At 36.5% G+C, this 24,297-nt stretch overlaps 1 protein-coding gene across 1 annotated transcript in view; it reads right to left on the bottom strand.

Annotated features, from left to right (window-relative positions):
- Positions 1 to 1,490: 1,490 nt before the first annotated feature.
- The window catches only part of LOC149839567 (uncharacterized), a 37,212-nt gene continuing 14,405 nt past the window's right edge, over positions 1,491 to 24,297 (bottom strand). The window contains exons 4-5 of the mRNA XM_090002635.1: positions 2,790 to 2,883; positions 1,491 to 1,838 (exon numbers count right to left, since the gene is read on the bottom strand). Coding sequence (XP_089858761.1) covers positions 1,639 to 1,838; positions 2,790 to 2,883 — 294 coding nt within the window. The 3' untranslated portion in view covers positions 1,491 to 1,638. The remainder of the gene's footprint in view (positions 1,839 to 2,789; positions 2,884 to 24,297) is intronic.

The raw sequence follows: 24,297 nt of genomic DNA, 5'->3' as shown, positions 1-24,297 counted from the left end.
GGTAAGGAACCCCCTTGTTGGAACCCATAGGCAAGGTTATTTTAAGCAAATCTAACCTCATGGATGTGTTCTACATGGACAAAATGGTAGGAATCGAGCATTGGATCATAGATCGATGTAATTTTTTGTTTGAGGTTTGAAAATTTGGTACATTATTGACCATTTTCAACCCTCATAAAATCCAACACAAACACAGAGAAATATGATCCAAAGGCTAGTTTCTACCAAACTTTATATATATATATATATATATATATATATATATATATATATATATATATATATATATATCACATCTGGAGAGGCAGATGTGCTGAAAACCTGAAAAAAAAATATTACATTTCTTCACTAGGGGAATGCTCACCCGCTATATGTGCGCAGTTGGCATTATTTAGTTGAATTAAATGGTAGACAAGTGGCTGCAAAGATTTGCTCAGATGTGATACTGTTAAATTTTGAACAATGTCTGCTATGCTTGTTCCAATTTGGAATATCATGATGTTTCAATTTAAGCTGTCAGGGAATTCTGCAAAAACTAAACCAGAGAAGCGAGATAAGAAAGGAGAAGATTATCGGAATGAGTATGTACATTCCGATGAAGACACATGCTCTGTTCCGAAGAAATTATTGGGACCTGGAAATGCAAAGATGTTTACAATTAGAGGTACGCCCTGTAATACTGCGTTATGAAAAAATGGTGAGTTGTGGCAAAAGGAAAAGTTAAACAGGTCTGCAGATCAGATTATTTGCACAGTGAAGAAGGGTCCTTCAAACAGAATATTATTGTGGGCTGCGGTGCAGAGCCATTGCAGAAACAATTAGGTGGACTGTGGCAGGAGGGTGACAATGATAGAAATGATGCACAACACTGCCAAGGTCCTGTCACTGAATTCCCTTGGCCGACGTTGGTTATACCTATTCCAAGTTTTGGCCAAACTAAGGTACAGCAGAACACAGTTTACTGCAGCCAAGGCTTTGTTGTATACAGGTGGCTGCAGTTTAATAATAGACAGGCCAACGACCAGTTTCATTAAGATCATCCTATCTCAGATCATTACAGTAACACCAAGGAACTGTGAAACTTGTGTAAATGTCTTGTTGCTGAGGGTGTTCACGAGGTTCTACTTATATGCCTCAAAACTGAATCATGCTGCTATGGCTTCATAGAAGAGCTGCAGATGACGTCTCCTCACCTGCAAAGGGTCGAATTTGCAGGCTTTATGCAGAATCACAGCAGATGGCACACTATTGTCTACAGGCATGAACAACACTACAGTAGATGATACTCTAGACTCTGCAGCACAGATAATGAAAAAGGCAGAGCATGGCAATATTTGTTTAAGGTCTTCCTTCCTGGAGGAATGAGGAAAGGGATTGGCCGGGTGCATTGAAGAGTGCCAAAAGATAGCTGGATCTTGGAATTTGAACACATCCTAGTTACCACCTGGCGGTGTCAAAATATTTTTTTGCGCTTCCCAGTTACAGCAAGTTGTGGTGTCGGAACTGATGGACACTTACGGATGCAGGCTGGCTGTCAACTAGTAAACAGTAGCTCCCAAATTGTTGCTACTGATTTTTCCAGAATGCACCTGCTCTTCTTGGAAACAGATGCTGCAAATTGGTAACTTGAAAAAGTTATCAATAAGCGGAAGATACCCTGTTTGTGGAAAGCATAATTCTTGTTCCAGAAATGTGAGAATTGTATAGAGGAACACCACTAGAATAGCTCTGCTGAAATTCTACTGTGATGAATTGGTTAATGAAAATGCAGCCTTGTTCTTGGCAGAAGTGATGGAGATGCCACAGCAGACGTATGACAGCAATCACAGGATCAACTTCTACAACTCACACAAGCAAGAAAATTAGTGTCAGGGTGATAATGTTGCCCAGCAAAAGAACAAGAATGTGATGCAGAAATATTGTGTGCTGTTAAACAGAATTATGGAACTGGTAGAATAGATGATTATATTTGGAAGCAGCAGAATTGGTTTATAAGGATAGTTGGTTCAAGTGAGGTGAGCCTCTGGTAAATTTCAACAGAATGGGGTAATGAAAAGTAAACTCAGTAATATGCTATTCTTATCAACGGGAGGACCATTATTTGTAACGACCCCAAACTGACCCTACAAATTTCGCAGAAATTTCTTTTTTATAAATAAATAATTTAGAAACATTGCGAAAAATATCTCAAGGAGCTAAGGTACATTTCGGATTTAATATACACAACCCAACAATCATTCCACATGTAGAATAAAGCAAACCAAAAATTTAATTTAATTTAATCAAATAATCCTCATTTAAGGTTTTCAGGTTACCTCAAAACAAAAACTCCCTACACCAATCAGAACCCGACCCACTACATCATAACCCTCACTCCCTCCAACAATCTGGTCCTTTTATCACTGTCCCTCAGTACTCGAAAAAGATATTTAAAAACGGGATAAAAACCGAAGTTCTCGTAGAAGACCCACTCAAAATTCAATAATAAAAAAAATTAGCATAGATTAAATCAAACATAGGTAACTTTCTTATTTCTCCCATTTCGTTGGGTCAATCTCTACAATTAACAACCACCAGAATTGTAACGCCCCAAATTTCAAACTTGCGAACCCTTTTCAGAAAAACAGGCAAGAGACTAGAAATATCTCTTTCCTTCAGAGTTTGTTTATAAAATCAGCGGAAGATTTGTCTTTGATAAATCAAAAGGCAAGCTGACAACTTTGGGCACGTTAGCTAAAAGAACCAAAACTGACAAGATTCGGATATCCTAAGGGAAATCCGATACGAACCCCAAGCGTCCAGGACGCGAGCTAAGAGCAGGAAGAAGAAGTCTTGAAGCCATCTTGCAATCGCGCCATCGCCCGTAGTGTACCTAACAAACACCTGTACCCATAGAATGAGTTAGTTTCGCGAAAAACAAGTAGGTGCACAAGAGAGACTACAAGGAATTGAATTAAGTACATTTAATTCAGTAGGCTACGCAGTTTAAAGCAGATATGCAGTTAAACAGGTAAGCAATGCAAGCAGGTGAATAGTGCAAACACGTAAGCAGTACAAGCGAATAAGGCGTGCGAGCGAGTAAGTAGTGCAAACGAGTAAGCAGTGCAAATGCGTAAGTAGTGCAAACAGTAAGCAGTTCAACGCAAGTAAGCAGTTCAAAGCAAGTAAGCAGTGCAACTGACCAACGCAGCATACGATCCATTTGATCGTAAGTTGAGAACTACTACGCAACAAGCTTATCCTCGTTCCTAGAACGAGGTCTCTGCATCTAATCACCATCAGGACATCGTTTGTCGCTCACTACTTCTAACAAACGCATTGTCCTGAACAACCTTAATCTATTCTCATCTCTCAAAGTCTTACGCGGCTAACCGTCACCGATTATGACGCACTAAGGCGTCATACTTTCTCATAGAAGCTCACTCTTCCGTAGAAGGTCCAAAACATGATCACTAACTCAAATCACTAACGATCTGATTCTCACATCTGAGTCATGCACGTAATCATGCTAAAACAGAAAGCCGAAACTATGAATTCATAGTTGGCTATCACAAACAATCTCAGAAGATCGTCATAGCTCACCATAACTTTTTATGGTAAGCGAAAACACAAGATCCACGTCGGATCGTTCGGTCCGAGAGATATACGACCGGACAAGGAATTACCGCCCTATAGGGTATACCTGATCTTGGACCCTACACTTCCTCACAGGAGTTCACCGTCTTTGCAGCTACCCGTTCGTGGACAGTGTACATCCTCACAGAGAATCTCTCCGTCTAGCCGGGTCACCCGATCTGGGAAAAACATAACCTCACAGCGAAACCTTTGAGAAACCGGTCCCCATCAGATGCCATATCCAATGAAAATCATTGCGATACACGCATCAACATAAATGACCCCTCTCGAGGTCGATAGCCACTAATACGAACAACAAGATCAACGCCCGGATCACTTGGTCTGGGACATGTATAACCTCACAAGGAATTCCGCCCTAGATGGTATACCTGGTCTTGGACCATACATTTCCTCATAGGAGTTCACCGTCTTTGCGGCTACCCGTTCGTGGACAGTGTATATCCTCACAGAGAATCTACCACTCTAGACGGGTACCTGGTCTTGATCATACCAGCCCTGACTGCAGCAAATAGTTCGATTTGTCTATATGAAATAGATTTTTATTAATAATTGTAGCCATTTTTTACTTTATCTCAAAAAAAAATTTGGCTGATTCACAAATTTTGCTATATGCATTGAGTCTTGGACTCTTAGCTGATTCATGTACTGATTCGTTAAATTTGATTTGATGGGCATATTTTGATAAGAATAAATAGAACTAGTCTGCGGTTCTTTTTAGATTGGATTTATCAAGCTTCTACCTATTTGTGATTTCCTGGGTTAAATTAAATCTGTGGTGTTTCAAGTTTCAACTGTCATGTTTGTTTGAGATTTAGTTTGATTAAACTTGAATTTTAAGGCTTGATGCTTTCCTCTGTATTCATTACGGGTGTTAATGCTATTAGAAAAAGGAAATCTGATTGGTTTCATAGTTCTGAAATTTAGATTGTGACTGCGAAGCTGTGTGTGATACATATTGTCTGGATTATTTTAAGAAATGAGCATGATTAGTTTATGTGCGCTGACACTGAAGTTGTTTAGAAAACCCCACGGTATTTTACGGGAATTTGATTGCAAGGGGCGTTCATGGTTCACTTTGAGTCTTTTTTTTCTTTTGTTTTTGCATTCCACTCTCCATCTTTTGTTGTTAATAATAGTTTTTTTAAAGTGTTCTAAAATGATTCTTATACTTTTATGATGCAGGTATATTTGCCTGTTCTTTGTTTCATTAATGACCATCACAAGCTATGATCACGATAATTATGATGACAATGATGATTCTTTGTACAATTTGGAGCATGAATCATCTAGTAGTGTTGGGAAGGACAATACAAGAAAGGGCAAGACCAAGAGGTCTTCTGATTGTCCATATGAGTTTGAGGACAAATGAAAATTGTTTTGATGAGGAAGATGAAGAAGAATATGACTACTATTCTGAAGATGACCTAGATGATGAACCACCTAGCATGCATAAAACAACAGTGCAATGGCGTCATGTATTGAAACAAAAGAAGAGTGGGCAATGAAAGCAAGGTGGAACCCAGGTTTTTATGTGCAGGCACTGCAAAAATATTTATCATGGGTCATATACTCGAGTTTTTGCACATCTCATGGGATCTTTAAAGGGACAAAGTGTTGGGATTGCCTTTTGCCCTGTAGTTGCAAAAAATGCAGAATTGGCAAAAAAAATTAAGAGGCAAGTTCTCAGAGTGGAGGTTCCATTAAGTGCATTTGAGTTGAGGAGATCAAGAATGGATAATCCGAAGAAGCCTATGAGTATGACTACATCAACTAGTGGAAGCCGAAAAACAGTTGATATTTGTGATACCTTTAAAAAGGTAGAAAGAGATGATGTAGATCACAAAATTATCAGATTTTTGTGTGCAAATAACATACCTTTCAATGTGCTTCGATCACCATATTGGGAAGAGATGATATCTGCAGTTAGTAAAGTGCCTGGATATAAACCCCCATCATATGAAAAAGCACGAACAACGTTGCTTGACAGTGAGAAAGAGTGTGTTCACAGAGAGTTAAATGAATTTCGAGAAAAGTTTGAGGAGTTTGGAGTTTCCATTGTCTCAAATGGTTGGACAAATATCAAGAACAAACACTTGATAAATATACTTGCCTCAAACTGTTTTGGCTCTATGTTTTTATATGCAAACGATTTTTCTAATATGCAACAGTCAGCTGCAAACATTGCCGACTTTTTGAAGACGAGATTTAGACTTGTGGGGCCTTCTAATGTAGTGCAAGTGATTAAAAACAACGCAGCAAATTGCAAGTTAGCAGGTGAAGAGTTCAAACAAACGTATAAGTATATTTTTTGGTCACCTTGTGTTGTGCACACACTTAATTTGATCTTTAAGGATTTGGCACATGAGTTTCATTGGTTGGGGGAAACATATTTGCAGAGTAAAGAAATTGTGAAGTATATTACAAATCATTCAAAGGCACTAGCAATCTTTAGAAGCAATGAAAAATTAGAGTTACTAAAGATCGAGAGGCGGTGAGGGAGAGAGACGGCGAGGGGGGAGGTTTCGTGAACCTCCCTCACCTCCCTTGCCTCGACCTTAAAAGGCACGGGAGGGGGTGCCCGACTGCCTGTCCCCCCTTTGGATCCAGGTCGGGTCTAAAACTGGATCCGACCCGATCCAATTTTTTTTTGTTTATTACAATACTTGTTGCAGAACATTGTAGCTTGATAAAATAAATATCGACAAAGGTTTCTATTACTAGGGTAATTTGTCTTTTTACACCGTTAATGTGTAGTGGAGATATTTATTTGCTTTCACATAGTTTTATCAGTCCCTACTTCAAAATCAGTGTATGCTCAAACATTGTTCGATGTTCCTCCTCTAAAGACGAGAGGCATAATATTGTTAGAGTTTCATAAATTATTAGTAACCGAACATCGAATCTTGTCACTCACACTTTCACATTTGATTTTGTAGTAGACGGTATTATAAAAATCATGTTGTTTCGTCACATAAGGGTAGGTTTGTCTTTTTACCCTACCATGGTGTAGCTCTCCAATTTCTCTCATTTCGACCAATCAATCTCTAACAATGGCCATCACCAACATAGTTGGTGTTCAACATCATATTGTGTAAACATGAACAGTGTACACAACGACATAGTTTTCGACTTCATGGCTAGTTTTCCCTTTTTACCCTCACCATTGTGTACTTGTGCCACCTATACTAGTACTTGTTGTATGAGGGGTAAAGAGAACACAATTAGCCATCATAGAAATACTAAACAATGACTAAATATGAGTCAAAATCAAACCGCAGAAATTTAAGACAATGAGTGCTTTGGCAGGACTGTAATAAAGGGAACTGCTAACATTTCCCAGAATCTTCCATCCTTACAAAACTAAGAATTACAATTTAACCAACCGCTTTGCCACCATCACTTTTGACCCATAACAATCATTAACAACAATGGTATGATATTCACCTACTCCAACTTGTATCACACTAACTTTAGCAAACTACTTGTTGAGGAGGAGAGACGTTTGAGGTGGCTTCATCGAAATTGAAGTATGCTCGTAACTCACTTTCGTACGTTGTTAGAGTCTGAGGGATTATAAATAACTATACATTGTATCTTGTCACTCGCACTTACACATTCCATCTTGTTGAAATTGCGCACGAATAACTTGTTAACATTTTCTCATGTATGGGTATGTTTGTCTGTTTACTAAATTACTTTGTAGTTCTCCTATTTCTCACATTTTGTGAGGTCAATCTCTAATAACAACTATCACCAACGTAATTATTATTGAGCATCAATCATGCCCTTCACACTTCCACACTTATTCTTGTTGAACACTACACGATGAAAACATCAACTCAGAAATCAATTTCAGAGGTAGTTTTGTCTTTTTATCCTACCACTGGGTAGTTGTATGGTTTACTTTTATCTGCAAGGTAGGTTTGCCTTTTAATCCTGTTGTTGGGTAGCTCTTTTATTTTTTTTATTTTGTAGGGTATACCTCAAAAAATAGTCATCACTATAGTACTTGTTGTTTAACATCATATCTTGTCCCTCACACTTTCAAGCTTCTTATTGTTGAAGACTACAACATGTATAACTCAACATACAACTCAATTTCAGAGGTAGCATGAACTTTTTAACCCACCATTGTGTAGTGATGCAATTTATAGCTATATGCATGGGTTTTCACTTTTCATGGAGATGAGAGGCCCACTCATTTTGCTCAAACAAATCAAAGTATGGCAAAAGGTCACATGTGTTATATTGTAAGTTTATGAGAATATAATTAACTAAACATCGTATATTAACACCCACTTTTTCAGATATCATGTTGTTGAAGATTGCATTGTGAATGTCATGTTATTGTCTACTCAAACTATGGTAGGTTTGTATCTTTACCAAAACACTTTGTAGCTCTAATATTTTGCTCCCATTTCGTTGGGTCTATCTCTAATATTAATAATCAGCAGAATACTTGTTGCAGAACATTGGAACCTGATCAAATAAATATCAAACAGGTTTCTAATTACAAGGGTAATTTTGTCTTTTTATCGCATTAATGTGTAGTGGTGCCATTTATATCCTTTAACATAGTTTTGTCTCTTAATAACTGTTATCACAACCCTTTAACATTTTATCGTGTCGTTCACACTTCCACACGTCTTATTGTTGAACAAGACACCATGTATATATCGACAGAAATATATTTCAAATGTAGCTTTGCCTTTTTACCCCACTAATGTGTAGTCGTGCAATAAATCTCTTTCTGCAGGGGCTTTTCTCATACTAGCAGTTATAAAAGCACCTCTTGGAGACAAGAATCCCATTTAGTTTGCTCAAATGAATCAAAGTATGGTCAAAAATCCCATTGTTATATTGTGAGTTTATGGGAATATAAGTATCTAAACATCGTATGTTGACACCCACATTTTCACATATCATGTTCAAGATGGTACCGTAAATATCGTATTATTATCTTCTCAAACTACGATAGCTTTGTATCCTTACCAAGCAACTTTGTAACTCTGTTATTATTCCCATTTTGTTGGGTCAATCTCTGATATTAATAATCAGCAGAATACTTGTTGCAGAACATTGGAACTTGAACAAATCAAAATCGAAAAAGGTTTCTATTATAAAGGTAATTTGGTCTTTTCCCTGATAATGTGTAGTGGTCCTATTTATCTCCTTTCACATAGTTTTGTCTCATAACAACCGTAATCACACTACCTGTTAAGGCCGATAGACGTTCTCGATTCCTGCATCAAAATTAGGGTATGCTCAAACATCGTTCTCGATTCCTTCCTCAAAGAGGAGACGCGTTATATTGTAAGAGTTTCGTAAATTATTAGTGACCAAACATCGGATCCTGTGACTCATACTTTCACATTTGATTTTGTAGTAGATGGCATTATAAATGTCATGATGTTGTTTCGTCACATAAGGGTAGCTTTGTCTTTTTACCCCGCCACCGTGTATCTCTCTTACTTCACTCATTTCGTACGATCAATCTGTACAATGGCTATCAGCAACATAGTAGTTGATGAAGATCATTTTGTGTCATTCATACTTTCACGCATGTTCTAATTAAACACAACATAGTTTTCTATTTAATGAGTAGTTTTCACTTTTCACCACACCATTGTGTAGTCGTGCTATTTATAATAGTACTTCTTGGATGAGGGGCAAAGAAAACATCCTTAGTCATCACAGAAAAAATAAACAATGACTAAATATCATCCAAAATCAAATTGCTGCACTTTTAGAAAATGAGCGCTTCAGATGCACCGTAACAAAGGGAACTGCAAACATTTCCCATAATCTTCTTTCCGTAGAAAACTAGCAATTGCAATTTAACTATCCGCCTTGCCTTCATCACTTTTGACCCATAACAATCATTTGCATCAATGATATGATATTCTTCTACTGCAACTTGTATCATACTAACTTATATCAAACTACTTGTGGAAGGCGAGCCACGTTATTGGTTGCTTAATAGAAATTGAAGTATGCTCGTAACCCACTTGCATATGTTGTTAGAGTTTCGAGGATTAAAAGTAACTACACAACGTATCTTGTCACTCGAACTTCATATTCCATCTTATAGAAGACTGTGCACAAATATCTAGTTAACATTTTCTCAAGTAGGGGTATGTTTGTCGTTTTACCCTGCTACTTTGTAGTTCCGCTGTTTCTCACATCTCTTGAGGTCAATCTCTAGTAACAGCCATCACCAACTTACTTATTGTTGAACATAAATCATGTCGTTCACACTTCCATATCTATTCTTGTTGGATACGACACGAAGAATACATTAGCATAGAAAGAAATTTCAAGGGTAGTTTTATTTTGTTACCCCAATATTGGGTAGTCATACTATGTATCTCTTTCTGCATGGGTAGGTTTGTCTTTTTACCCCGCTATTGTATATCTCTACTATTTTCTGATTTCGTAAGGTAAACCTCTAATAATAATCATTACAATAGCACTTGTTGCTCAACATCATATCTTGTTGAACAAGACACAACAAATACATTAGTATAGAATCAATTTCAACGGTAGTTTTATCTTTTTACAATCACATTATGTAGTCATACTATTTATCTCTTTTTGCAAAGGTGGGTTTGTCTTCTTACCCCGTCACCTTGCATCTTTCCTCATTCTCGCATTCCGCCTGTTCAATCTCTAACAACTGCCAACACCAACGTACTTATTGCTTAACATCTATCTTGTCGTTCACACTTCTAATTCAACACGGCATGATGTAAATATCGATATTGAAATCAATTTTATGGGTACTTTTGTTTTTTTTTTCACAACGATTATGAAAACGTTCTATTTATTATTAGAGTACTTGTTGGAGACCAGTGATCATTAGGTGGCATTATGCAGGGCTTGCTATTGATTTGTCATACAATGTCAAGTTTTGTCTTTATCCCGCTACTATGTAGCTCTCCGATTTTTTTATTTCTAACGATATGCCACTAGTAGTAGCAATCACCATATTACTTGTTGAACATCTTATCCTGTAATTCACACTTCCACACTTATTGTTGAAAAAGACACCATGCATATATCGACATAGAAACATATTTCAGAGGTCGCTTGGCCTTTTTTACCCCACTAATGTGTAGTCGAGCAAATAATCTCTTTCTGCAGAGGCTTTTCTCATACTAGCAATTATAAAAGCACTTCTTGGAGCCAAAAGCCCCACTTAGTTTGCTTAAAAGAATCAAAGTATGGTAAAAAGTCACACGTGTTATATTGTTAGTTAATGAGAATATAAGAAACTAAACACCGTCTCTTGAAACCCACATTTTCACATATCATGATGTTCAAGATGGCATTGTGAATGTCGTGTTATTGTCTTCTCAAACAATGATAGCTTATATCATTACCAAGCCACTTTGTAGCATTGTTATTGCTCCCATTTTGTTTGGCCAATCTGATATTAATAATCAGCAGAATACTTCTTGCAGAACATTGGAACTTGATCAAATAAATATCGACGAAGGTTTCAATTACAAGGGTAATTTTGTCTTTTTACCATGTTAATGTGTAGTGGTGATATTCATCACCTTTCACGTAGTTTTGTCACATAATAATTGCTATCACACTATTTGTATAAGACGATAGACGTTCTCGGTTCCATCTTCAAAATTAGTGTATGCTCAAACATCGTTCTCAGTTCCTTCCTCATAGACGAGACGCATTATATTGTAAGAGTTTAAGAAATCATGATGTTGTTCTATCACATAAGGGTAGCTTTGTCTTTTTACCGCACCATCGTGTATCTCTATTACTTCTCTCATTTCATATGATCAATCTCTAACAATGGCATTGAGCAACATAGTTGTTGATGAAGATCATTTTGTGCCATTCATACTTTCACGCATGTTCTAATTAAACACGATATAGTTTTCTATTCCATGAGTAGTTTTCACTTTTCACCTCACCATTGTGTAGTTGTGCCACTTATAATAGTACTTGTTGGATGAGGAGCAAAGAAAACACTTTTAGTTATCATAGAAATACTAAACAATTACTAAATATCATTCAAAATCTAATTGCTGCCCTTTTAGACAATGAGTGCTTTGGATATACTGTAACAAGGTACCCCAAACAGTTCCCAGCATCTTCCTTCCGTAGAAAACTAAGAATTACAATTTAAACATCAACTTTGCCTCCATCACTTTTGACCGATAACAATCATTAGCATCAATGATATGATATTCTTCTACTCTAACTTGTATCATACTAACTTATATCAAACTACTTGTTGAAGAAGAGAGATGTTATCGGTTGTTTACTCAAAATTAAAGTATGCTCGTAACCCACTTGCATACCGTGTTAGAGTTTCAGGGATTATAAGTAACTATACATTGTATCTTGTCACTCGACCTTTTACATTCCATCTTGTTGACGATTGTGCACGAATAACATGTTAACGATTTCTCACGTGAGGGTATGTCTGTCTTCTTACCCCGTCCAATTGAATCTTTCCTCTTTCTCACATTTCGTCTGGTCAATCTCTAACAATAGTCATCACCAACGTACTTACTGTTTAACATCCATCTTGTCATTCACCCTTCCACACTTCTTCTAATTGAACACAGCATGATGTAAATATCGATATTGAAATCAATTTTATGGGTACTTTTGCTTTTTTTACCCCACCATTGTAGAATCGTGCTATTTATCATCAGAGTACTTGTTGGAGACAAGTGACCATTCTGTGGCATTATTCATGGCTTGTTATTGATTTGTCATACAATGGGTAAGTTTTGTTTTTACCCAACAACTGTGTCGCTCTCCTATTTCTTTGATTTCGAACGGTATGCTGCTAGTAGTAGCAATCACCATACTAAATGTTAAACATCTTATCTTGTCATTCAAACTTCCACACTTATGTTGAACAACTCATCATGTATATATCGACATAGAAATATATTTCAAAGGAAGTTTTCCCTTTTTATCCCACTAATGTGTAGTTGTTCAATTAATCTCTATCTGCAGGGGCTTTTTTCAGAAGAGCAGTTATAAAAGCACTTCTCGAAGACAAGACCCCAACTCAGCTTGCTTAAACGAATCAAAGTATGGTAAAAAGTCACACGTGTTATATTGTCAGTTTATCCTAATACAAGTAACTAAACATCGTATCTTGATACCCACATTTTCACATATCATGTTATTCAAGATGGCATTGTGAATGTAGTGTTATTGTCTTCTCAAACTAGGATAGGTTTGTAACTTTACCAAGCCACTTTGTGGCTCTGTTATTGCTCCCATTTCGCCTCGTCAATCTCTGATATTAATAATCAACAAAATACTTGTTGCAGAACATTGGCACTTGATCAAATAAATATCCACAAAGGTTTTTGTTACAAGGGTAATTTTGTCTTTTCACCCTATCAATGTGTAGTGGTGCTATTTATCTCCTTTAACATAGTTTTGACCCTTAATAATTGTTATCACACTACTTGATAAAGAAGATAGACGTTCTCGGTTCCTTCTTCAAAATTAACATACGTTCAAACAGGGTTCTTTGTTCCTTCCTGAAAGACGAGACACGCTATATTGAAAGATTTTCAGAAATTATTAGTGACGCAACATCGGATCTTGTCACTCACACTTTCACATTTGATTTTGTAGTAGATGGCATTATAAATGTCAGGATGTTGTTCACTCACGTAAGGGTAGCTTTGTCTTTATATCCCACCCTCGTGTAGCTCGCTTCTCTCATTTCGTACGATCAATCTCTAACAATGGCTATTAGCAACATAGTTGTTGCTGAAGATCATATTGTGTCATTCACACTTTCATGCATGTTCCAATTAAACACAACACAGTGTACACACCGACACTGTAATAACCATGATTTTTATCAGATAAATAAATGTAGACTTTAAGTCATTAAGGTAATACACGAATATTTTATGGTTTTAATTATTTATTCGTAATTGGATCTTAGATAACCTATTTGGATCCTTGAAGTAAATCGGATTTTAATGAGACAATTTCTATAACACTTTAGTGGGAAGTGGTATAACTTAAGGCGATGTTCGGATCCACCATATTGCATTTGGATCTTCGATATCAAAACTTCAAATATTAATCTGGATCCTTGAATTGAAATCATAAAGATCAATGTACATTTAGCTGGATCCATAATAATTCATTTGGATCCGTAGTTCTAAATCAGAGTATGATCAAAACTTCGGATTTCTGGATCCAAATTTATTAAAAGGATTGACGAAGCACAATGGATCTTGGATCCATATTGATTTATGTTAATTTTGGATAACGTAAATGGATCTATATTAACCATGAAAGACCCACAAGATCGTATCGAAGAATAAACCAAATGTATTAAGAAAATAATATTTTAAAGCTTGTAATATTTTGAATCCTTAGACAGATCCAAATTGCCCAACTGAGTGGTTTCATTAAAGATTTGGGTTGCGGGTCTCAGTGGTGGCCAAACCGAAACCGTACCCAATTGGGGTGTAATATATATATATATATATATATATATATATATATATATATATATATATATATAAATAAGATAATAATAATACTAAGTATAAATAAAAATACATGGATTTGTAGTTGGATCCGTAGGGGTCCAAATATCGGACCCAAACCATCGATGGGCCGTAGATCCAAACTGTGGCGAGGTCGTGGGTCATGGATCCAGTTGATCCATGCCCCGCACCACACCGTGCGTTAAGTAAAAAAAGAAAAAAAAAAAAACGAAGATAAGTATGGGGGCACTATGCAGGCCCGATAAAATGAGTAATAGGGTTCAGAACCCTAACACAGGCCAACTCACAAGAGGAGGAGGAGGGGGCAATGCGCAGCCGCCGTGTGAAGGGGAGGATAGCAGATCCCCTTCCGATTTTCGTGGCACCCTTCCATATCTCGCCTCCTTCCTCTCCCATTTAGCCGAACCCCTCTTCCATCTCTCTCGCTATCTCTTTTCTCTCTCTCGCTCCTCTTCACCTCCCGCACTCTTCCTCTCTCGTCATCGTTGTCGCCACCAGCGACCTCCCTGCAACGTTCTCCCCTGTTCGAGCTCGGTTAACATCGCCGCCACCTCCACTTCTCCTTTTTCTGGCAGCACCACCCAACGATGACCCTCCTCTCATTCCATTCCATTTCATTCTCACATTCGTCGGTGAGCAGGAGTTCGGCTGCACCCAGATTCACGGCAGAACGAGAGGGGAAATCAGCAAACAAGGTAGGTTTTACTGTGATTTCACATATCTACTGAGTTTTCAAGCATGTTTTGGATTTGCCGTAACTCCTAACTAAAAAAAAATTGGGGTTTTGGGTTTGCCATGAATTCCCAAATAAAAAAATTTAGGATTTAGGGTAGGGTTTATTACGATTGCTGAGGGTGTATTTTGTTTCAAGTTGTGATGGTTTGTAATACACCCAAATCGAAAAGATTTTAAAGTTTTGGAGGGGTTTTCGTGTGGATTGCAACTACGGGCCTTTTCGTGTAAGGCAAATCGGTCAATACCCCTTTGTATGACTGATCAACATGGGATCAGGCAGAGTAAACACGGGTTTGACAGTTATGCTTGTTATCATTGCAAAATTTTTCCCCTCCCTTGCAAGAGAGAAATGAATTTCGCGAGTCAAACTCGACCAAAGTTTTGAAAATGATTTTGAAAATTTACTCGCCTCCGTTTTGAAAATTTGCGGGAAAATTCCATGAAATGGGATCCGCCTGTCGGTACGAGGTTCAACCGTTCCTGGCGCCTTTACCAGAGGGAATTGAACCAAGGACCAATTATGTGCTTTAACTTGACTCAAATATCTAAATTATGCTCTATTTTTCCTAGAATGCACAAAGAATCAGGCTTGTGCTATGGAATTTTGAAAAATGCAAGTTTGAGAAAATATGATGTTTGCTTTGGAAAATTGAAATGCATTTAAAAAAGGACTGGAAAATGTTTGAAAATGGAATTCCTGGGAAAATCATTGAAGTTCATTGGAAATCAGAAATTTGCATTGGAAAGTGATTTCTCAAGAAAATTTGAACTTTAGAAAATTGATTTTGAAATTTGGAATTGCTTTTCTGAGGAAATGGATTTGAAAATTCTGAGAAAATTGGGAAGTTCATTGGAAAAGGATTTTTGAAATGGAAAATGGATTCTCAGGAAAACTGGAAAATTTGAGAAAATCGATTTCAGAAAACTTGGGATTTTGAAATTTGAGAATTTGAAAACATAGGAAAATCTGGATTTGAACCTGGGAAATGCTTTGAAATGTCATTTGAAAACTTAGGATTTTGAGAAAATCAGATCCTGAGAAAGACTTGGAAATTCTTGAGAAAACTGATTTTTTTTTTAAATTGAAATTGGAAAATGAATTTGAAAATAATGCAATTTGAATGATATGAATAAATGAATATGAATTTGAAAAGGGAATTTCATTGAGGAATTGAGAAATTCTTTTGAAACTTTGAGAAATGCAGTGCATTTTTGAAGTTAGCCTAAGAGTGTAGGCTGAATGTGGCTGATATAAAGATCATAAATCTTGGTTTTCTTCGTATTCTGACTATGGCCATAAATATGAATCCCACCGAGTTTATAAACTCCATAAAAGCTTTGCACGTGCCATTCGTGTAAATCATAGTGAATTTGAAATAATGTGCATTAATCATACATCACATATTAAAATTTGCATAAATTAAACTATATGCAATGCAGCACTATTCTAAGCAGAAAAGTAACTCTTATTCCAAATATTACATTGATTTTTACATTGAATTGAATAAAATAAATAAATAAAATGGCTAAGTCTTCTTCTTGAATATTCCTGCAAAACTGGAAAACAAAGTTAGCACAAAAATGTAGGTTTTTCTGAATTTATCCGAAAATATGGAAAATTATCGAATATTATTCAGATATAAACCCATAATCATACCCCCTTTGATATAAACATGAGAAATAATGAATAAATTTTGAAAATAAACTTGAAAATTCGAAATTGTGGTCAAAAATGACCAAAATACCCCTGATGACCTTGAAATCAGGGTTTTCGGAAAGAATTTTTGTAAATTTTGGAATTTTGAAAATCAAATGAAATAAATCAAACATAATATGATGAAATATGATGATATGTATGAAATTTTGGAGAATTGGAAATTGAAATTTCGAAATTTAGGTCAAAATGACCAAAATACCCCCGATAACAAGACTATGGCCTTGAAACTAGGGTTTTCTGAAATAAATTTTGCAAAATTGAAAAATATGAAATGCAAAGGAGATTGAAATTAACCCTAATAGGATTCTACATGCTTATGTACATGATAAAAACCCTAAAATGGCGAAAATATCATAAAATATCGAATTTAACCTAATTTTCGCTTGATTTTCGCTTCTGAATTTAAAGATAAACTAACACACGGAGCAAATGAACTTGGAATTAAACCAAATTTGGCATGAACCCCTAAAATAACCCTAAAAACAGAATGGAGCTCGAAAATCTAATTTTTTTGTATTTTTAAATATAGAAATTCAAGTAAAAACCCTAAATTTTGTGATTTTTGCCTAAAATGTTGATTCTAAAGGAGATTTAGGATATCAAACTTCCATAAAAAATTTCCAAATTTTATGGGGTGATAGAGGACAGTAAGGCAAGGATTTTTGCCTTTTACACTTTCTGGTTTTGACCTATGGTCGGAGCTGTACCACTCTGGCAAGTCGGATCGGAATCTGGCGACTCTAGTAAATGAAGGAAACAGACAGGTTTCGGTAGAAAATGTGGGAAAAATGGCAGACAGATGGAAAAATGGCTGAAATTGTGGGAAAATGTTCCTGACAAATAGAGGAAGATTTGATCTTTTGACACAATTGGGATTCGGGTTACGGTTTGGAAAAGGCCACACTGTTATCAGAGACCTAAATCTCTGGAATTTCTGGACATTGGAATCTGTTAGACAGAAAGAGAAAATCCGGGAAAAATAATGAAACAGATCCAAAAATTCTCAAATTTTGGGAAATGACAGGAAATTATGTTAGGAAAAACTTTCATGTTGAAAGTTTTTGCAGACGGATTACAGATTGGGTGGACTTGGTGCATTAGGGTCTGTCTATACCCTGACGAAAGAAAATCGATATTTTCCCAGGGGTCTGAGAAATTCGATTTTTTACAGAAATCAAAACTGCTTGGAAAAATCTAAAAATTTCCAGATCATTAGTAGATTCAATCATGAATCCACTGTGATTTTTAGGAGAAAATCCGGATGCTCCACAAGGATGAATCTGAAGGTTATTTTCTGCTAAATCAGAGATTGAAATTTTTGGAGAGTTCAAAACTTGATTCGGTTCTTGACTTTTGAAATGAAATTTCTGACCTCAAACCAATCTAGAATTTTTGCAGGATATCAATAACACGCAAGAATGTTTAATACAAAATTTTTAGGATTTATCAACGAAGATTCATACATCAGATAACAACTAGACTCTATACATGAATAAAAAAAATGATAAAGCAATAGACATGTATTAATGAAACTAATAAAAGAAAAAAAAAACAATAACTAATTAAGCTAAACGTCTAAGGCATATGATTTTCACTAAAATGATGATTAAAATAACATAAAATAATAAAATAATAAATAAATAAAAAAAAGGGGATATGAAATTGATTGTTGTTGGCTTTTGACATAAGAGATCCGATTCATCTTCCGAATGGATCATCTTACATGCATAGCGTTGACATGGGCGACTACCGTTTCACATCATTCAATGCTCATAAAGAAACTCGTGAATCCAGTTTTAAACTGTATCCGTGTTAGATCTATGTAAACATCATATGAAAAATTTTCATTGCACCTTGAGACAGAGTTTTTCTTTTTGCTTCTTTTTTTTTATCTCTTACTTTACCTTGAAGGAGACTTGTTGCTGTGGCTGTCACTTTGATCGGAGAGGAGGGCTACTTTGGTGGAGATGCTGGATTGTTGAAGCAGGTGGAGATTTGTTGTTGTGGCTGTCACCTTGATCGGAGAGGAGGGCTTGTTGCTGAAGGTGTTGAAGGAGATGGGCTGAAGCAGGCAACTGCTTCCTTTTGCTGGAGATCTTGAAGGATGCAGTGGCTGTACTAGAGGTGTTGGAGGCTGCAGGTGACTGTACTGGTGGAAGGAGATGGCTGGGACTAGTAAGCTACTTGGAAGAAGCTGGTTATGACTGCAACCAAAGAGAGGAAGTAACTGGATCGGCTGGAGCAAAGGGTGGCCTTTGCTGTGATGATGAAATTATGTGAGGAAGAAGCAGCTGCCCCTTGATGTGTTGAAGATGGCTGAAGCTAATGGGAGAAGATAGGGTGATGAGAGAGAGGGAAAAAGAGAGAGAGCCGGAAGAAAGAGAGAGGCGTTAAGAGTTGGGAGGCAGCCGTCTTTCTCTTTTTTTTACAACTTAGGTTTTAATCACATAAAACCCTAAGTTTCTAATAGTGTGCAATGGCTTTGATTATTGACTCTACGTGAATGGCTTCAGCCATATCACCTTGGAGGAAATATGAAGGGAGTAAGGAAGAAAGCGGAAAGAAGGAAAGGAAAAGGAAAGAAGAAGGGAAAAAGGAAAAGGAAAAGAAGAAAGAAAGGAGGGGGAAAGAGGAAGAGAGAAGGGGCTGGAAAAGAAGCTTACCTAAGTGGAGAGAGGGGAAAGAAAAAGGAGGAAAAAGAAAGAAAAAGGAAGAAGAAAGAAAGAAAAGAAAGAAGGAAAGAAAAGAAATAAAAAAAAAAAGAAAATAGAAAAAAGAAAGGAAGTGGGCTGGATTGAGGGCTAGGGTGGTTGACCCCCTTGTGGGTCCCACCTTAGGAAAAATAAAATAAAAACAAAATAAAACAAACAAAAAATAAAGAAAAAGATAAATTTTTTTCTTTTCTTATAAATTAAAACAATAAAATGCAAATGGATGGGCCATCTCAGAGCGGGTCCAAATTCCACTTTTGAAATTCATTTTGACGATTAAAGGGGTAAAATAGTCTTTTCAAAAAAATTCCACACGAAACGGGCTATTTTTGGCAGTTTTTGAAACGAGCTCGGATTTTGAAGTTCAATACCTCGTTGCGAAGCAAATCCAATATAGAATTTGAAAATTCGATTTTGAAAGAAATCCAGATTGTTTTTTTTTGAGAAAATATTTCCAAACGAAACGAGCTATTTTTGGCAGTTTTTGAAACGAGCTCAGATTTTGAAGTTCAATACCTCGTTGCGAAGCAAATCCAGTGTAGAATTTGAAAATTTGATTTTGAAAGAAATCCAGATTGTTTTTCTTGAGAAAATATTTCCAAACGAAACGAGATCAGATTTTGAAGTTCAATACCTCGTTGCGAAGCAAATCCAGTGTAGAATTTAAAAAATTGAGTTTGAAATAAATCCAGATTGTTTTTCTCAAGAAAATATTTCCAAATTTAGAATCCCGGGGGTAAAAATCTCAATTTTGGAAACCTGAGGTTTGAAATTGATTTCTGAAAACTTTTAAAACTCAATCTGGATTGAAATTTATAAAACTGGAGTTCTGGACTTCGAAAATGGAATGAAATGTTATGAAATGCTGAGAAATGATATGAAATGATGAGAAATGACATGAAATGCTATGCGAAATGCTAACCTTGAATAAAGAATTTTGGATGTCAGACCTCGATTGTCACTTGTATCAGTTCTAAAAGCATTAAAATTGATAAAATTTGCAAAATAGCTCAAGAAATGGTTTTCGGGACTCTACTGGGTCAAAGTGACACTGAAAATTGGGGTTTGAGCTGGATTGAACTGAGATGAGCCAGATTGAGCTGGGTTTTAGAGTTTCAGAACTCCAATGAGATGACAAGGCACTAACTCAACTGACCTTTCCGACTGAATTTTCAGGAAAAGCTGCCATTTTTAGAGAAATGGTACGGAATGGTCGCTGGAGTGAAGTGAATTACGAACTTGAACTGACTTCGAGCTAAAAAAAAAGGTCAATAATACTGACGTGAACTAAAATCGAAGCTCGAACACTAGCTCAATTGGCTGAACTCAGCTCAATTTCAGCTGAAAGAGCTGAAATGGACTAAAATGGGCTCCTGAACACTTGGAAATGGTTTTGAACTGAAACTGGAGCGCTTGAACTCCTGGTGAGCTCAAGTTAGACTCTGGGGAGTATGACTGACTATAAATGACTGACTTGGAGACAATTGGCTTGGATTTGAGTGAGAAATGAGCTCATTTCTGAAGAAATGATCCCATTTTGGCAGGAATGGTCAAAAATGAAAATGGTTTGTTCATTGTGAGCTCAGATGTGCTTGGAATGACTGATATTCTAAATGTTCTGAATTGACCAGTGAGCTTGGTTGACTCCGACTAACTGGGGTCCGGGATGACCTAGGGGTAAAATGGTAATTTTCCTAATAAAAGTTGGTAAAATAGTGATTTTCTGAAACTGACTCGGGGTTTGACTCCTACACTGACCTAACAGGGTTGGCACTGCATGAGGAGGGTTGTTCGAGAATGAATGTGGAAAATTTGGGGTGTTTACAATGCCTTGGGTATTTCATGTAGAACATTAAGCATAAAGCGTTTTACTGCGAAAGGGGCCTGTTGAGAACATGTTTTAAATTCAGATCTGGGATTTTTTTTTTTGAATCGTGTATATATTTATATATATTTAAGGGTACATATATTGTGAGAGGCGCAGTGGGAGGAGAGTTGATTTGTATTTGATAATTTTCCCTTCTATTATGAACTTCAAAAAGAAAAATAATGCATTTTTTTCATGTTAATTGATATCGAACGTTGTATTGCTGGTTACCGATTTTACTTGTAGCATGTCGTATATGAGTTTCGTTTTCTTGAACATGTGTTATGTTGAGACTAAATTGTTTTGTTGTAATTTTCTTTAAAGGGATATGCAATATCATAAATCAGTGGAGTATGTACACAGTTAGATTTGTTTCAAGTGTGTAAGCATAAACTGTTAGGTTGGAAAGATTCTTATGTTTTAGTAGTATCTGTGAGAGTTGCCTCAGAAATTATACTTTGAACTTTAGCTCTGCACTTCTTGTGAACATATAACCTGTATAGAAGTGGCGTTGAGCATTTGATGGAAGTGGGCTGAAGATAGTAAACATAAAGTGAAAATTTACTTTGTAATTCTGCCAAGAATTTCTGTTAGATGCATATATTAACTTTCGTCAGAGACTTCAATATAACTTTGAGTAATAGTTTACTAGTCAAGTAGGTGTATTTTCCTTTGGATGTGTCAGTCGAGAGGTCTTAACTGAATTGACAAGGCACCCTTGGACATATGAAACTTCATCTGGGTCACCACGATGGATATTCGGTAATCCGTGTATAAATGTCAATTTCTGGTTGTAATATTAATTCTTATACGAAGGAACACCTCTGTCTCAATGGTAAAGAACATGTTAGATATCCATTACAAGATGCATTTACTTAATGTTGGGAGTGTTAACCATCTCACGTGTCCAGCCGATATATATGTCCAGGTTTGTATTCTGCAGTCGCACACACTCAGTTTCTGACACATTTTGTTGCAGCTGCCGTCGCACACCCACAGATGTAAACATGTATTTCTATGGTGATCCTAACTGTGAATAAAACAAGTCTTTAATATAGTCTTCGGCACAAACTTTGAGAGCCCAACAGCCGCCGACCCTTTTTGCTGGCCGTATATGCGCGTTACCCTGGTAGCTAAATGTGGGTGAAATTAGATACCTGAAAAAAAAATGTTTTTAATTGCCATTAAGAATTGTGATTCGTTATGAGATTGTAGGTGGGCTTTCTACTTGTAGTTGGATATATGTGATGCGACCTATTTGTTGAACACTATGTTTTACACTTTAGTAATAAATTGAATTGTAACTTGATATAGAAATGGGTGTATATGCAATTTGGTTTTATCTGAATTTTTTTTCATGTAAGCTGCTGACATTCAAACCTGGAAATGTCTGAGTTTGACTGCTTTCTATAGAAGAGCTATGAGACAGATTAATGAAATGTCAATTGTTGAAATTGTTTGTTGCATGCAGTCAAGTTATGTGAATTGTTTTCCCTTGTCCACTGAGAATTCAAAATGAATGATAGGGAGTTTGGGAATCTTGCCTAATTGGGCAATATGGATTGGGTACCTGATGCAGGTATTTTGGGTTAATGAGCGTGTACTCAATGTCAACAACATTAGTGAGAAAATTAAAGGTTAATTTCTGTGAGCCTGACTGGTTGAAAGATACCGGGGCATTTGTGTCCGATTGGTTTAAAAGTACTAAAGCATTTAGAATAATGATCATAATACTGATAAGAAACTTAAATTTAATTCTTGTTGCCCGACTGGTTTAAAGGCACCGGGGCATTCGTGCTTGACTGGTTTAAAGGCACCGGAGCACTTTGAGTGGGTTTAAGCAATCAATATGGAAAAAAATGATTTGGATGGTTTATTCACCTTGGTAAAATGACTAAGGTTGGGATCTACTGCTAAGGTAGTAGAAGGAAGTTGGGGAAATGCCCTGTACTTCGGAAAAATAATTAAATGAAAAGATTAACCCACTCAGATTCGGGCTTACCTTGGAGAGGGTAGGTGGTACAAAACTCCGGGGACGTGTTTATTTGTTCGAGCGTAAAGCGACTCGTTGGTCCCCAGTCCTCGGAGTTGGGGGGGGGACCCGGACTACCAATATGTCTTAGGTGGTAGCTCTTTGTTCTTCTGCAGAAGTTAGGGATGCATCCTGTTTTGGTTTTGGCCTTAGGGAGTTTCTCTCGGTCACTGGCCACTCCCTTGGGATTTCAGTCACAGTTAGAATGTTTGGGTTAATAAAATAACTTTGAATAATATACCCCCGAACGCTCTCTTCTGTGATGGTTGCATCGGCCCGTGTGTACTCGCGGGATAAGAAAAGATAAACATCAATTAGAACATTCTAGGTATCACAGTGAGTGGAGTTCTAGGGAGACATGTTTATATTCTTCCAACATGTTCTGAGCTTGTGATGAAATGAAATATTGAAAGGTGTAAATATGAGATAATTGAATTAATATTGGGGTTGTTACATGACTGTTATGCATGTTGTTGTTGTTGCATAATCCGCTTTACTTGCTTATGTATATGTCTGTTATAGTTGTTGCATAGTCTGCTTCACTTTTAAGCATTCAATGGAATCAGTGGCCATGTTATATTTAAATGCTGCCAATGATATTACCTCATCCTGAAATGAATTTTGTACTCCTGAAATGGTTGATTTGGTCTTGGTAGTGTTCATATATTCTAGCTAGAAACTCAAATTAACAATGTGCAGTAGTTTAATAATGTTCATAATCTCATGCTATGTTTTATTGTCCGTAATTAAACAAATCCCTTGCATACTTGTTACTTAGTATATTTGCCAAATTTACAGTAATTCCTACTTAGACGTGATAGTCTAATTCCAATCAATTTACTATTTTTCAGGTAAAGAATAGGGTTTATGAGCGGCTGCGGGATGAGGCATCAGATCGAGATTTTTGGATTTATAGTTCCAGGGATCGCTTGAGTTTATTGTAAATTTAAACTGTTCATATCATTTAAACTCTGATGATTTTCATTAATATTGAAATGAAATAAATGTCTTGGGTTTCTCTCCACCGTAATGTCTCGAAATGCTTAACCCCATATTATTTCTTGTTT

Source organism: Nuphar pumila, chromosome 4 (assembly GCF_984573655.1).
Source record: "Nuphar pumila chromosome 4, dmNupPumi1.hap1.1, whole genome shotgun sequence".
NCBI lineage: Eukaryota > Viridiplantae > Streptophyta > Magnoliopsida > Nymphaeales > Nymphaeaceae > Nuphar > Nuphar pumila.
The sequence above is the reverse complement of the archived record's forward strand: the minus strand, read 5'-3'. Positions and strand labels throughout refer to the sequence as shown.